The following is a 14,402-nucleotide window of genomic DNA, read 5'->3' on the forward strand; positions in this document are numbered from 1 at the left end:
CAGGCGATATCCTCACTTCATACTTTATTAGCACTATTTTCTGTAGTATTTAGATTACGTGTGGCAGCAAATCTCTAAATAAGAGTTGGCGCCCCAGTGCAATGCTAGAAACACCCCAATCGATGGTCTGCCAAGCAGCCAGTAACATGGTAAAATAGGCCACATGAACGTGTAAAATATATGCGTCAGCTTGCAACGAAAAGCTGGTCGATCAGGGCAACACATATTCCAAGTGTATGGTATGTAGAGTACATGTTCTTATTAAGATCGAAGTGCTACAAGAAGTCCTGGAACTAAACTGGGTATATTATTTCTACAGGATTTGGCTGATCGGTTGTTATCCCTAAGGTTCAAGCAATTATTTCAAGATTTGCTCTTATATAGATAATTCACCCTCTATTATAGCCTGAAAATAAAATTGATTCTATATAGATTCTTTGGTATACTACTTATTTTACTATAAATATCATTTCTTTTTCAAAGCCTAAACAAATATGAGAACAGCGACTGAACATTCCTAAATGCATAAAAGAAAGGATATAGTCACGATCAGGTAAATGTTTTAATACTTTATTAGGACACAGTTAATCTATAATTTGCGAGACAATAAGAAGTCACATTTTTTATGTAAACTATCGTTACTGAAGAACAAGTATATATCATTTTCCTTTTTTATATTGATGACCAAGAACAGATTCTGTTGGAATACAACTTCATATTTTCTGATAGTATTACTTAAATAGCAGGTTAAAATTTGACGTACAATTCCTGTGATATTCCTGTTTTTCTTCCTCTTACTGTGATATTAGGATGTAGTCCTAATATCTGAAGTTAGCTATCTAAGGATGACAAAGGTCAATCCATATACATGTGTTTTTTGTTTTACATAAGGAACAAGATGTGATAGTTTCACTTGGTTAATAAGGGAGCTTTTGCAAGTACGGTTTTGGTCACAGATAGTACGACATTTATGGATATACATGTTTGTCTAAAACTTTGTCCGGTTTATGAATAAAATTTCAAACAGCTTTAGTTTATCTCAAGAGAAAGTAAAAAATACATCTTTACAGCGGTAATTTATTTCTTCAAACACTCACCGAAACACAAGGACATCCCAACAGATGATACCAAAAAATATATCACCATCAACATGTAAGTCGCCTTGTCAACCTAGATGATACGACTATATCCGCGTACCTCCTAAATAACAACTTGGTTAATTTGCAATAATGCAAAATGATTAATTACAACCTCCTAGAGAATTCAGTTGGTAATGACAGTTGTAATACCAATAGTGATAATAAGTATAGTAATATCAAGTAGTTTGTACTTGTATTATATATACGAAAACACCATATACATATTGGTTTATTTTCTTGAATAAAAATACAAAAAAAATTAATTAATTAATTTCAAAATCACAAAGGATCCATTTATAGAAACAAACTCTATGGAGAAATGTGAAGAAATTAAATTAATGAAAGTTCTAGAACTTAATTCTCCGAATGAAAGTATATGATAATTAATGTAAAACATGAGTAATAATTGGGAAACAGTGGCTTCTAAATGCACACACAAATATATGAATATGTATCTTAAATATAGCATTTAAAGATGTTTAGTTAAGAGGAAAAGTAAAAGACTAGTTGCTAGCTTTGCCTAAGGGCGGGATTACTTCATGGGAGGAATGTACAATATCTTTATGACTAAGTTTTTCCTACTAGCAAAGACTATGCAACTGCGTTCTAACATTACAGGTTTTAGACAATAAGACCACGAGCCACTAGCGCTTGCATGGGAAAGGATGAAGGAGGCCACCATGAAATATCCAAGTCATGGAATGGAGGATTAGTTAATCCTACATTTATTCTTTAATGCCCTTAACCCAATGTCAAAGTCTATGCTTGATACTGCAGTAGGAGGAACATTCATGAGCAAGCCAGTTGAGCTGGCAAGGAGGCTTCTTGATGATATGCAAAGCAACCATGCCCAATGGCATGTAGATAGATCCTCTTCAAGAAAGGTGAATGCAATCACCGAAGGTAACAATGAAGAGATCACTTCAAAGGTAGATGAGCTTTTACATATTCTAAAGGGTAAAGAAACTACCCAAGTTAATGCCATCACCAATACTAAAGTTGAGGAAATAGACTTCGTAGAAAGAAATCCATATAACCCTGCATGGAAGAATCAAAACTATGGCTCTAATTTTCCTAGACCATATAATAATAATGCATAAGTCCCTAATAATAATTTTACCAACGGTAATGAAGCAAGCAATGGAAATACTTCAGTAGAAAGTACTTTTAAGAACTTTATGCATTCTCAAGCTTAACAAAATAGTACCCTTACAAACCTTATTGAAAATCAGAGCACTATGATAGGAAATTTATCTAGCCAAACCGTTTCTCTCAAGAATGATGTCCAAGCTTCATAGGAGAGAACAAAGACCGTTGAGACACAACAAGGGAAGATAGCTGAAGCCAAACTATTATACTTGCAAGATTTGCAGGTAAACCAGAACCAAACCCCGTTGAAGACCTTAAGATGATGAGGATTGAAAGAAGTGGAGAAGCACTTGAGGAACTGGACTATAACAATGCTCCAACATCTGAGTATTTTGTGAAAGATCTCATTGAAACGGTCACGGTAAGACACCCCGTAATCAATGAAGGTAATGATGAAAGTACTATCAATTTATACACAAGGTAGCATCCAAAATCTGTGATATAGAGAAATAGTATAAGAAGCTAGCTTAAAAATTCCAGCTAAGCTTGATGATATATTTGAGCCCACTATTAAAATCCATTTTTGGAACTAATGAGGTGGCTGCACTTTGTGATCTTGGTGCAAGCATCTCCACAATTTCAAAAACTCTATTTGATAAGTTAGAAATGGGGTCATTTAGAACAACTAAGCTAAGACTGCACTTAGCTGATTCTACATATAGACAAGATGTAGGGATAAAAGATAATATTGTAGTAGAGATTAAAGGATGTCCAACTCTTATTGATCTTATTATTGTGGACATGCCTGAAGATCCTATAGCTCCTAGAATCTTAGGTAGGCCATTTCTTAGAACTATTAAAGCGCCAATCAATTTGCATCAAGGGAATGTAAGAATTGGACTACCATCCAAAGACCCATTTGTAGTACACTTCCCTAGAAAGAAGAAGGCCAACGATGATGGGATCATTACTTTGAAAGCCAACTATTTTGGAGTGGGTCTTCCACTTCCAATACTTAAGTGATCACCATCTTGGTCAAGCTAATTAATCTTAACAAGAAGCCCTTCATGGGATGCAACCCATGTTTAATAAAGTTTTTCTATATAGTTTTTTTTCAAGTTTAATTGCTTAGTTTAATTTATTTGTTTTGTTTTGTTTTCAATAAAGAGTGTTCATGAGATCCTTGGAAAAGAGGAGAAGAAGTTAAGAAACAATGGCTTTTTGATTGTCGATGCTAACGGTTGCACATTCTTGATATATACTCTGTTTTTCCTTAGCCATTTTCGTGGTAATGTTGATGCATAAAGGCATGTAATGATTGCACAGGAATTTTTGATGTTCGCAGGTTCCAGTGGCTTTAACGACCATAGGTACGGTTGTACCAGACCGTACCACGTACCCGTACTGCATCCATGACCACGAAACAGATGAATTGGACATTTCGTCGATGCATGTAGTATGTTTGGCGACCATCGGTACGGTCAGGGCCGACTGTACGACGCGCCCTTACCGCTTCGATGACGAAAACATCAACTCTTTTGTAAGTTTACCGAGCATCGGTACAGGGGGATCCGACCATACCGTCCGACCGTACTGCGTCGACCGACCTAACCCAAGGCAGTTTGACCTGGTACGGGCGGTACATCGTGTCGGACGACTTAAACTGGTCAGGAATAGGTATGCAACCCAAATTTTCATAATCTTTCTCTCTCTTCCTCCTCCAAACTCAAACCCTACTCCATTGGATTTCAAAATTCGGTCATTTTTTATTTGGTTCCTTGCACTCCATCGAAGCATGGTACGTTTCTCCTCCGATCCCCAACTTTTTATTCGTGAATGCATGCTCTAGCTTTTGTCATTATCAATCTAGACTTATGTCATGAACTTCATCACCTTAGTGAGCATGCTAGATCGTAATTTTAGAGGAGATTCTTTTATAAAATGTGTAGAGGATGATCATATGTTTATTTCTATCGGATCAAAATTTATTTTTGGATGATTTTTTTGTTAAGATGTGCTTAAGGTACTAAACTGCTAATTAATTTTTAGACGAACACTAGGAGCCGCTCGCGCACTGTGGCTGCACCATCGGTTGAAGACACACCTGCTTCACTCGGCATCGAGTTTGAAGACCGCCATCAACTCAACCGTTTCAACCGTCTCAAGGACCGCGAGATCAAGTCGACAAAATGGGAATGCCACCATCTTCTGAACCAACTAGGCTTGCGCAATGATTTCATTACTCTTTGCAACAATGTTGGTCTGCTTGACTTTTATTTTCAGGAGTCTGCCACCTATGGCCGCTTGACACTCGAGTTCATCAGCACCCTGAAGCACACAGTGAACCGCTACTACAAATCTAAGGAGAATTAGCCTGGAGTTGACCGGGTATCCTTCCATTTGATGAACCGTGAGTATGATTTAACTTTGGATGAGTGGTGCAACCACTTTGGCTTTGAGAACAGTGCCACCACAAACCTCTATGCTTGCTTTTATTTGAACCCCTCACCTAGCATGTACTTTTATAGGATGATAATACCTAGCACACTCCCTCGGGGAAATACTATTGAGTGACCTGCTATTCGCTATTTGTACTATGTTATTGCTAACACCTTGTAGGCACGAGATGATTTAATGAGGAGGACATGACGGTCCTCGCAAAAGTTGCGTTTCCAGAATGCAACCTCCGCCCAAACTTGGGTGCCACTCTTGTTCTCTACTTGCACCACAAAGCACTTGAAGCTCGTTGCCCCATATGCGGAGGTGGAGTCATAACCCTCTTGGCAAGAAGGCTTAATCTCGATGTAAGTATTACGAGCATTGGAAGGCCCTCGCCGCCTTGGTTCTACTACTCTGCATGCATGTGGTATGATAAGAAAATTAGATGGTAGATATTACTTCAATACACCGGGAGCTAATCACCAGATCGCTGCCCCTCTGCCTAATGGTCTTTTCTCTCTTGAGGAAAGGAGTTTGCATTATGATGCGCTGGTTGAGGCAAATCTACCCCAGCAACAAGATGAACCAGAAGAAGGAGAAGAGCTTGAACAACAACCTCAAGGATCAGAACATGAGAAGCAACCACTCCATGACTTCACCACCTACCAGGACATGTACGCGCTCGAAGGAAGCATTGAGAACCTGAGCAACCTCACCATCAACCTTCGAGACAACGCCACCAAACTCAATTCCTAGTTCTCTCATTGGATCAGCTAATGGAACTATGGGAATTATCCTTCACCACAATAAACTCACCAAGAGGTCTTGCAAAAGCCTAAGCTTGGGGATGTGTTCCTCAAGATTTTTTATTTGTGTTTAATAAATTTGTACTCCAGCTCTTTGAGAGAGCTTTGAAACACTCGTGTTGGTTTGTTCCAACACTTTGCTTTTTTATTTGCTTTTGTTTTTAGTTTGTTTTCCTTTTTCATTTGTTTGTTTTAGTTCCTTACTTTCTCGCTATTCTCATTTCTTTTTCCCTCTCTATCCCAATTCACAATTTTTTTTTCTTTTATCCTTGTTCTTGAAGGAAGTGAATTTTCTAATGCCTCTTTGCTTGATAAGTATTTATGAGATAGATCTACTACGATTTTTGAAGGAGCACATCATAAGGAAGATAAATCTAAAGCCATCTACAGTAGGTATATCTTACGTATCCCACTTTTTCAACCTTGAATTGTTTATGCTTGTTAGTAGACTTGTCAAGATATTGTACCAGTGGGAGTGATTTGAAACAATTGGTTATTTTTATGCTTAGTTAATTGTGAAAGTTCTTACTCTAGTTCATCTAGTTAACTGAGTCTTGCCTTGGAAATAATATTGCCAAACAAGTACAACAAGAAGAAGTCTTGAAATCATGACTTGTATGATGACCAATTGTCTTAAGGGTTTAACTTTGAAGATACTTAACTCCATAGATATTGTGATAGACTTGATAGCACTCTTGATAGGAGTTGTTTGATGGAATTGAAGTCTAGTGGTAGTTGAGTTTATTCCAAGATGTATGATTTTACATAAATATGAGATATTGATTTACGCGTGTCAACATATGCTTAGTGTCTGATATTTCTTTATTCATGTCAACACGTCCGTTGCGCACACTCTTGGGATACTAGCACCACTGGCCCCATGATTGTCATAGTACTATAAAATCATTCATAATTTTTACTTGGAAACTGTCAAAGGAATCCGAAAGATATCAATCCCAAGTCTTGGCATGGACTCGTTGGTGTTAGATAACTATATTCTTGAAAGTAAATGAATGGAGAGTAAGTATTTTGATAGCCTTGATCAATTGATGTGAGCGTAATTAAGATACTTCATTGCTTATACCTCTTTAGACATGAATGCTCATACTTAATTTGATGATAATGAACTTCCAGTGTTCCTTGGCAAACTGAGAGTTAACTATTTAAGCTAGAGTGATTGTTTTTACAACTAGCTATGCATTCTTATGATCTTTATTGTGATTGTCTCGAGTTATCAATACTTGTATCATATTTTTGGCACTTCTCTAACTATGCTGAACTTTTAAAAATGAAAGAAGTGATGGACTCATAAGGCTACCACTGGTAAGCGATTTTTCTTTCTCGTTTTTTTGGTTTAAATGCCAAGTTCCTTATGGCCCTTTGTTTCTTTCTCAAGGACGATCAAGTTTAAGCTTGGGGAAGTTGATGGCTGTAAAATACGCCATATTTTCTCGTGTTTAAACCCCTAGCTAAGTCAAGAAATTGACCTAGTTTGCCACTAATGCCTAATCAATGCAAAGATGTGCAATCTCTTCTATTTTTGGATGTTGTGCAGGATATCATGTCATAATGGCAAATGGACCTGCAATTACTGAAGAAATCACGTCAGGAGCATGGCAAAGTTGACTACGCTCGGAAAGGCGGTTCCAGGGGATTTAGCGGGCACCAGTACAGGCAAGCCCCGCTCGTACCGTCCTCCCATACCGTGTAACGATGCGTTCCCGATGTCAAACTCTATGAAAGTCGTGAAGGGACCGATGTCGAAAAGAGAGCCATTCGTCGCCAAACAAAGCCGCCATCTACCAGATCCATATGCAACACACCAAAGGAGATCCATCTCCATATAGTTCATCCATTCCATCCTCCATCTCCTCCATAGCCATAGCCATCACCATTGTAATAGAGATCTCCTTGAAAATTGGCGACCATTGTAAGAATATTATGATTTCAATCTAAGTATTTTGCACAATGATTTCTATGTTTGATCTTGATCTTGATATTATATGTGAGTAGTCCTCACAGGCTGCGGGTTGGGGTGAATCCTCGCGGCAACTATGTGCATCTAATCTTATGTTTATGTGTAAGGATTTAATAGGAGTTTTGCGATCTTGTATCCTTGTATCTTTGCCTCGTCTTTGATGATCTTCAGGTAGCCATGTCATTAGAGAGGATCAAGGGAAGAGGTGGGATGAGTCGAGAACGGCGTGTACGCGTGAAACCTCAGTGACATAAAGGGGAAAGTACCGGTACATGTTTAGTGATTCATTCGGGATCATAGCACAATCATCCAGCTTAAGGCTTTGGTCTGTATTTACTTAATAACTTTTGTTGCTTGCGACTCTGAGGACAATGGTTGGACCATTAGGCTCTTGTCACCTATGGCTTTTGGGGCAAGGGTATTTACGAATGTACTATCCACAAATCTCTTATCTATATTTTATCTGTTACACATATGAGCTTTATTTATATATGTATGCATAGCTGCAGGTGGAACCTTAACCCTGGCCTATTTTCATCATTGAACACAACCTCCTTAAAAGTAAACTAGATAGGTCCGGTAAACCAAAGATAAGATACATTAGCAAAGTCTTGTAGACGTTTCCTTCATTACACCATTTAGCAGTGCTTCCCAAGGTTCAATTAAACCTAGGTCTTCTAGGGAAAAAGCTTACCATACTACAATCCGTAATCCAGGATCGGAGGTATTAGTGATACTGATGATCAAGTCTCGGACAAGTGTCGGTATCAAAGTAACAAAGGTAATGGGATTCAGCGTAATTGTTCAAACGATGATGACATCTTCGTAAAATGCATAGTGGTTGCTATTGTTCTCCAGAACACCCAGACGATCACTAATAGGAGATTTTCTGGAACATGTCCGTGTTATTCTAAAACCATAGGGAAACATAATTAATGGTTTAATGAAACTTAAGATTGTTTTGGATTCATCAGAAACACCGGAGAATAGAGAAGAGAGAACCAGAAAGGTTTTAGGGAGAATCCGAAGGATGTTCGGAGTGGTATGAGAGGTGTCTCGGATCGTTGGGAGTTAAATAATATATATTATATATTAATTAAATGAATTAATATTATATTTATTTATTTACTAATAAAAAGGTGCAACCCACCTTTATCGTCCCTTCCCTGAGAGAGACCCATTAAGTAGGCCCAGCCGGCCCCCCTTGGGGCCAAGCTGGCCACCACCTCCTTTGCCCCACTTTTTAGTCCCATATTGCTAAAGGAATGAAACTCACCCCCCTTCCTCCTATATATAGTGGAGGGATTTGGAGGAGGAGGAGGACACCCAAGTTGGTTTGAGGAAAAGGCATCCCTACTTGGGGCGCCTCCCTGTCCTCTCTCTCTAGTTCTCTCTCCACACGTGGTTCGTCGAAGAGCTGCGCACGGAGGGAGTGCTCCACCCGGTACGCGGTAGCACTGCCGTGATTCAGATCCAGAAGATCTTCTTCCACAACCTTAGCTGGATCTAAGGTCGGGAGAGTTGTTGAGCATCGTACGTGTGCGAAACTATGATGTGTTGCACTTGCGGTACTCGAGGTCGTACGGTGGGACTTCTACTTGACCCCGAGGTCGGCAACAAAGTACGAATACATCAACCACATTCTAGCGGAACGTTAACCGAAACATTTACCATTACTGCATTACTCCTTGATAGATCTGGGCAGCCGGGTCGCGTTAGTTAGAAATTTTTTGTTTTCTGCTACGAACTCTCAACATAAAGTCTGTCTATTTTAGCCACAAGGCAGAGGATACGGTTTTTTTGTTATAGGGCATATGCACCAGGGGAGCCGAATTAAATTTCCAATTTAGAGTTCTATATAAAATGGGATCCATATATCATATTTCTGAAGAAAACTTAACATATAGCCAATTAACTAGTTTTTCGATAAAGGGAATATATTAATATCAAAAGATACCAATTACACCCAGCCTCTGCAACAACGCCCCACCCTAATGGCAGTACGGATGCACACAGCCAAAAAAGAGTAAAGAAAACTAAGAAATAAAAGTCCCGCTACAGCCTTCTAGACCTAGCAACAGCAATACAACCACCACCCTGACAACACCTGAAGTACAGACTCTCCAAAAGCGACGCCTCCAAGAAGGAAACAGTGCACCAATGCCGTCGTCGCCCGACCAATGGTCTTAGGATTTCACCCTGAAGATAGTCCCCACTCTCAAAACAATGCCTCCAACAAGAACATTACCAGACACAACCAGTTAAGGTCAGACCTTGGGTTTTCACCCTGAGAGGTAAGACTCTGAACTTCCCCTGTGCTGCCGCCCCCACACGCATACCACTGCTGCAAGCCTGGAACGGCAAGTAGATCCCTCAGCATCACGTTGACTCGAACCTCCTTTAGCCAGTCCACCAATCCGGCCTTCATGATATTCCTTCTTCTGACTTCACCATGGACCAAAAAGTCACCTGATGTCAACACAGAATATAGCTTCGCGGCGCTCCCTCCGAAACCAAACGGTCGGAATAAAAATATGGGTGCGCGCGACCGAATACCACCCGATCCAGCAAATTGCAGGCAAAATATGCACTGTTCCATTCGCCAGCGGAGCTTTCCGGAACTCATCTCTCCAGCCCGATCAAAGCAAACTGACGTCCGGTAGATCTTCATCTTCGCTTGCGAGAAATCCGAGGACCGCCACCAGAAACAAAGCAAGACCAGCAGCCCCCACGCCGCCAGTCCCTCCTGCCGGATCACCAGGGAAGAAGACGGCAGCGCGGATCATGCGTACCACCGCTGAACCGTCACCGGGGGCGGAGGCCGCCACCGCTCCACCGAATCCTCCATGGCAACCGACGGAGAGCATCAGGCCCCGGCCAAGTAGTCGTGCCGCTCGGCTTCCTCCACCGACGCTTCATCACCTCCCATGGAACGCCACCGTGAAAACCCTCTCCCCCCCCCCTCGTCGTTCGACGGAAGGGGCGCCGCCACCGCCGCCGTGGCTGAGGCCGGGGCCGGGGCCGGGGCTGTGGCCGGGCCGGGGCCGGGGCTGTGGCCGGGCCGGGGCCGGAGCCGGGGCCAAGACCAGGGCCGGGGCCGGGGCCGAGGTCGGCAGCAGCGGCGGCTGAGGTGCGGCGGTCCGGGGGCGGCTGCTCGGAGCGGGGCGGGTAGATCCTCCGCCGCCACCCGGGAGGGGGGTGGGAGGGGAGGAGGCGGCGGCTAGGTTAGGAGGAGGCGCCAATTAACTAGTTAATTAGTTACCTGAAACCAATCAACTATTTGTATTTTTCTGATAATGGAAACTTGCCTTAATTTTATCACATCACACAAAAATGCATTCCCATGTGTAATAAGATGGATGCAACTAAGTGTTCCTGTGGGAATAGACGAGAGAGGATTTTGTATGTGTTAATGTTTATGGAGCGTTCCACCAAGATTCACGAGCAGGAGCAACATGGGTGGTAATTGCAATAATGAATTATACGGGCTGCTCAATGGCATGTCTCGTCCTCCTCTTCCTCTATTTATATACACAAGGACTTGGACTCCAAGTCAAAATTACTTGGAGTATTATACAAGAAATAATCCTAACTAAATATTGTTACACGTGGGGAAGGATATCTCCCTAACAATAATCACAGATATCACAAAGGTAACGTTGGCACAAGAAGTAACAATTGTATAGACCAAGCCAACACACCGCCACCCTCCACCGCAACCCTCGCCGGATCAGAGGTCCGCAACAGTAGCAAGACCGCCGGAGTCAAACCATTTCGACATATTCTGAGCCCGCGACAATCCACCGCGATGAGAAAGATGATCATCACCGGATCTGTCTGACGAAGCAAGCAACAACGCCAAATCCAAGATCAAACCCGCCAATGCCCAGATCTGGCCCGCCTAGGCCGACCATCACACATACGACCGTGGTCGTCCACGGCACTCATCCGCCCCCGCGTAGGACCACGGACGCTCTAAGCGTCGTCGCCCGGAGCCAAATTTCGACCGCCATGACCATGATCCTCCCGGAGCCGACCAACACATGCGAAGGAGAAGAAAGCCCCGCCGTCACCTTCATTGGGATGCATGGAGGCTTCGCCGGCAATCCCTCAGGCGACGGAGATGCAACGATGGGAGGGGAAATGGGCTCTATAGTGGCGGCGGCTAGGATTTCCCTCGTGTCGCTGGTGGATGGTGACACGGGGGGCTTTGGGCGGTCTACTAACAACCAAAATGTGAAATGGCGTGAAATGGAGGGTGTAGTACGGGAGTAGTGATCAAGTTCAGATTTTACAATAACAACACAAAAGCACGACAAAAAACAAAAAACTTGCTCATATCTATAAGAAATATCTGAATTTGGTTTAAGTTTGAACTAAATCACGACACTTATTATGAATAGAAGGAAGTGAAACAAAAGTTAGAAGAGCTCTGATCTGAAACCTAGACCAGCTCCATAAAAGGGAGAAAACCACAAGCATCACCTACTTCGGCTAGACGCATGATCCTGCCACTTGCTTGTACTTGCCTGATTGCGCTACCAGATTCGATACTTGCCTAGTCATGCGTCGGGTATTTAAGGCTAGCCATAGAAAAAACAAACAGTGAAAGGCAGCTGGAAGAAAAAACAAACAGTGAAAGGCAGCTGGAAGAAAAAACAAACAGTGAAAGGCGGGGACATGAGCGTGTGGCGATAGAAACGTGAAGATGCTTGACTTGACGTATTGAAGCTCTCCTGCTGCACGGTCCACACCCCTGCCCATGAAACTCTCACACCATCAGTGCGAACAACACCATCGAACTATAGCTCAGCCCTCTCCTCTGCTTCTTGCTCCCTCTGCACTCCGGGCCGATCGTATCCTCAAGATTGTGCCATGGGGGATCTGCACGAATCGATCCCGGAAGGCGTCGTCTCCCTGCCCGTCATCGACCTCTCCCTCGACCGCGACCAGGTCAGCCGCGCCATCCTCGACGCCGGCAAGAACATCGGCTTCTTCCAGGCAAGTCGACCAAACATCCTCGCTTGCATCTTCTATCATGGTTTTGTCATGATTGTTTTACCCGCCACGGCGCCACGCTATCAGAAGGTTTAAGCGTCAAATGAATAAATTGAGCAGGTGATCAACCACGGCGTGACCGAGCAGGCGATGCGGGACATGGAGGCGGCGTGCCGCGAGTTCTTTGCCCTGCCGGCGGAGGACAAGGCGGCGTTCTACTCGGAGGACAACAAGAAGACCAACCGGTACTTCTCCGGCAGCACCTACCAGACGGGCGGCAATAAGTACTGGATGGACTGCCTCCGCCTCGGCTGCTCCATCCCGGTCGGCGACAGCAAGAACAACTGGCCCGACAAGCCACAAAACCTCCGGTAAAGCATCACGGTCCACTCCACAGTTTTGGTTTGTTCAGTATCGGAGAGAGCGATCTTTCTTTGTTCACTGCACGACAGACTAGAGAATGATCTTAATTTGCTAGCAGAGCTACCATTTTGGCACTTCCAGAGATTTGATTTCGGAGAACTGGAGAGAGAGAGAATATCTGAGAGCGATATGGTTTGGCGTTGACTCTGAAGCTAATTAAATTGCAGGGAGGTCATCGAGACGTTCACCGTTCTGACGAGAGACATGGGCATGGAGCTGCTGCGGCTGCTCTGCCAGGGCATGGGTCTCCGGCCCGACTACTTCGACGGCAACCTCGGCGGCGCCGACGTGGTCGTCACCCTCAACCACTACCCTGCGTGCCCGGACCCGAGCACCATGATTGGCCTGCCGCCCCACTGCGACCGCAACCTGCTGAGCCTCCTCCTCCCCAGCACCGTCCCCGGCCTACAGTTCTCCCACAACGGCCAATGGATCGACGTCCAGCCATTGCCCAACGCCTTCATCGTCAACTTTGGACTCCCGCTCGAGGTAACTAATTAATCTATCGTCTAGATCGAACTGGTTGCCTGATATTGTTTTTTCTTTCGAGGTTGAATGCCTGATATTGTTCACCCATCCTCGTGATTCATTCGTCTGCCGTTCCAGGTCGTCACCAACGGCATGCTCAAGAGCATAGAGCACCGTGTGGTGACCAACACGACGATGGCGCGCACGTCGGTGGGGACCTTCATCACGCCGACCAAAGACTGCCTCATCACCCCCGCCGAGGAGTTCCTGGGTGAGGAGAACCCGCCGCGCTACCACGCCGTCACTTACGGCGACTTCAACCGCATCCACAGCATCGCCAAACATGGGTTATCCAGCGTCAAAACCACCGACCTCAAGAAAATTGAGGAATCACTGAGCACAGAGACATAGGCAAAACAAGGATGCCGACTGCCCATTTTGATTCGAAATTATCCCCATTCAATTTCCAAGTTTTGTGTGATGACTTGATGCAATAACAAACCAGAATAAGGGATGTATTAAAATATGTCAATTGTCATGTGATAGCTGGCTTATTTTGATTTGTGAACTGTTATCATTATATACAAATTAATTACACCGTAGGGGATTTTCCTAGGGTAAAGACATATGGATTTTGAAATAAACATAGATTTCAATTTAGTTAGGACAAGCAAAAGTGCTAAAGGATATTTTAAATGACTTTGAAAGGACTACTGGACTCAGGATCAATTTCGCAAAATCCACTTTTGTACCAATAAACCTTACCGATCAAGAAGGTGAAGATATTGCTGCGGTGCTCAATTGTGATGTGGCCTCTTTCCCACAAACCTATCTGGGGCTTCCGCTCTCTGACTCAAAGCTACCCAAGGAGGTTTTTCTCCCGTACATCTCTTCGGTGGAAAAAAGATTGGGCTTCTCACTTGACTTTATTACCCATGGAGGAAGATTGACGCTTACTAAATCAGTTTTGACCGCGCTACCAGCTTATCTTATGTCTTGTATTAAGCTTCCGCAATGGGTGATTGATGAGCTGGATAGGCTGAGAAGAGCCTTCTTCTGGAA

General features: G+C 43.4%; 1 protein-coding gene across 1 annotated transcript; it reads left to right on the forward strand.

The window, feature by feature from the left end:
* The first annotated feature begins 12,205 nt into the window (after positions 1 to 12,205).
* Positions 12,206 to 13,894, forward strand: LOC124653144 (2'-deoxymugineic-acid 2'-dioxygenase-like). Its single transcript, XM_047192207.1, has 4 exons — positions 12,206 to 12,452; positions 12,570 to 12,820; positions 13,040 to 13,361; positions 13,479 to 13,894. The coding sequence occupies exons 1-4, from the start codon at positions 12,327 to 12,329 to the stop codon at positions 13,749 to 13,751; spliced, it is 972 nt and encodes a 323-aa protein (XP_047048163.1). The 5' UTR covers positions 12,206 to 12,326; the 3' UTR covers positions 13,752 to 13,894.
* The last annotated feature ends 508 nt before the right edge of the window (positions 13,895 to 14,402 follow it).

The sequence above is a fragment of the Lolium rigidum genome, chromosome 5 (assembly GCF_022539505.1).
Source record: "Lolium rigidum isolate FL_2022 chromosome 5, APGP_CSIRO_Lrig_0.1, whole genome shotgun sequence".
NCBI classification, from domain to species: Eukaryota; Viridiplantae; Streptophyta; class Magnoliopsida; order Poales; family Poaceae; genus Lolium; species Lolium rigidum.

Bases quoted from the DNA above. Each gene is read 5' to 3' on its own strand.
- LOC124653144 (XM_047192207.1), top strand. From the start codon at position 12,327: ATGGGGGATCTGCACGAATCGATCCCGGAAGGCGTCGTCTCCCTGCCC. The intron at 12,453-12,569 runs GCAAGTCGACCA...TAAATTGAGCAG, and splicing joins AGAACATCGGCTTCTTCCAG to GTGATCAACCACGGCGTGAC. The intron at 13,362-13,478 runs GTAACTAATTAA...CTGCCGTTCCAG, and splicing joins ACTTTGGACTCCCGCTCGAG to GTCGTCACCAACGGCATGCT.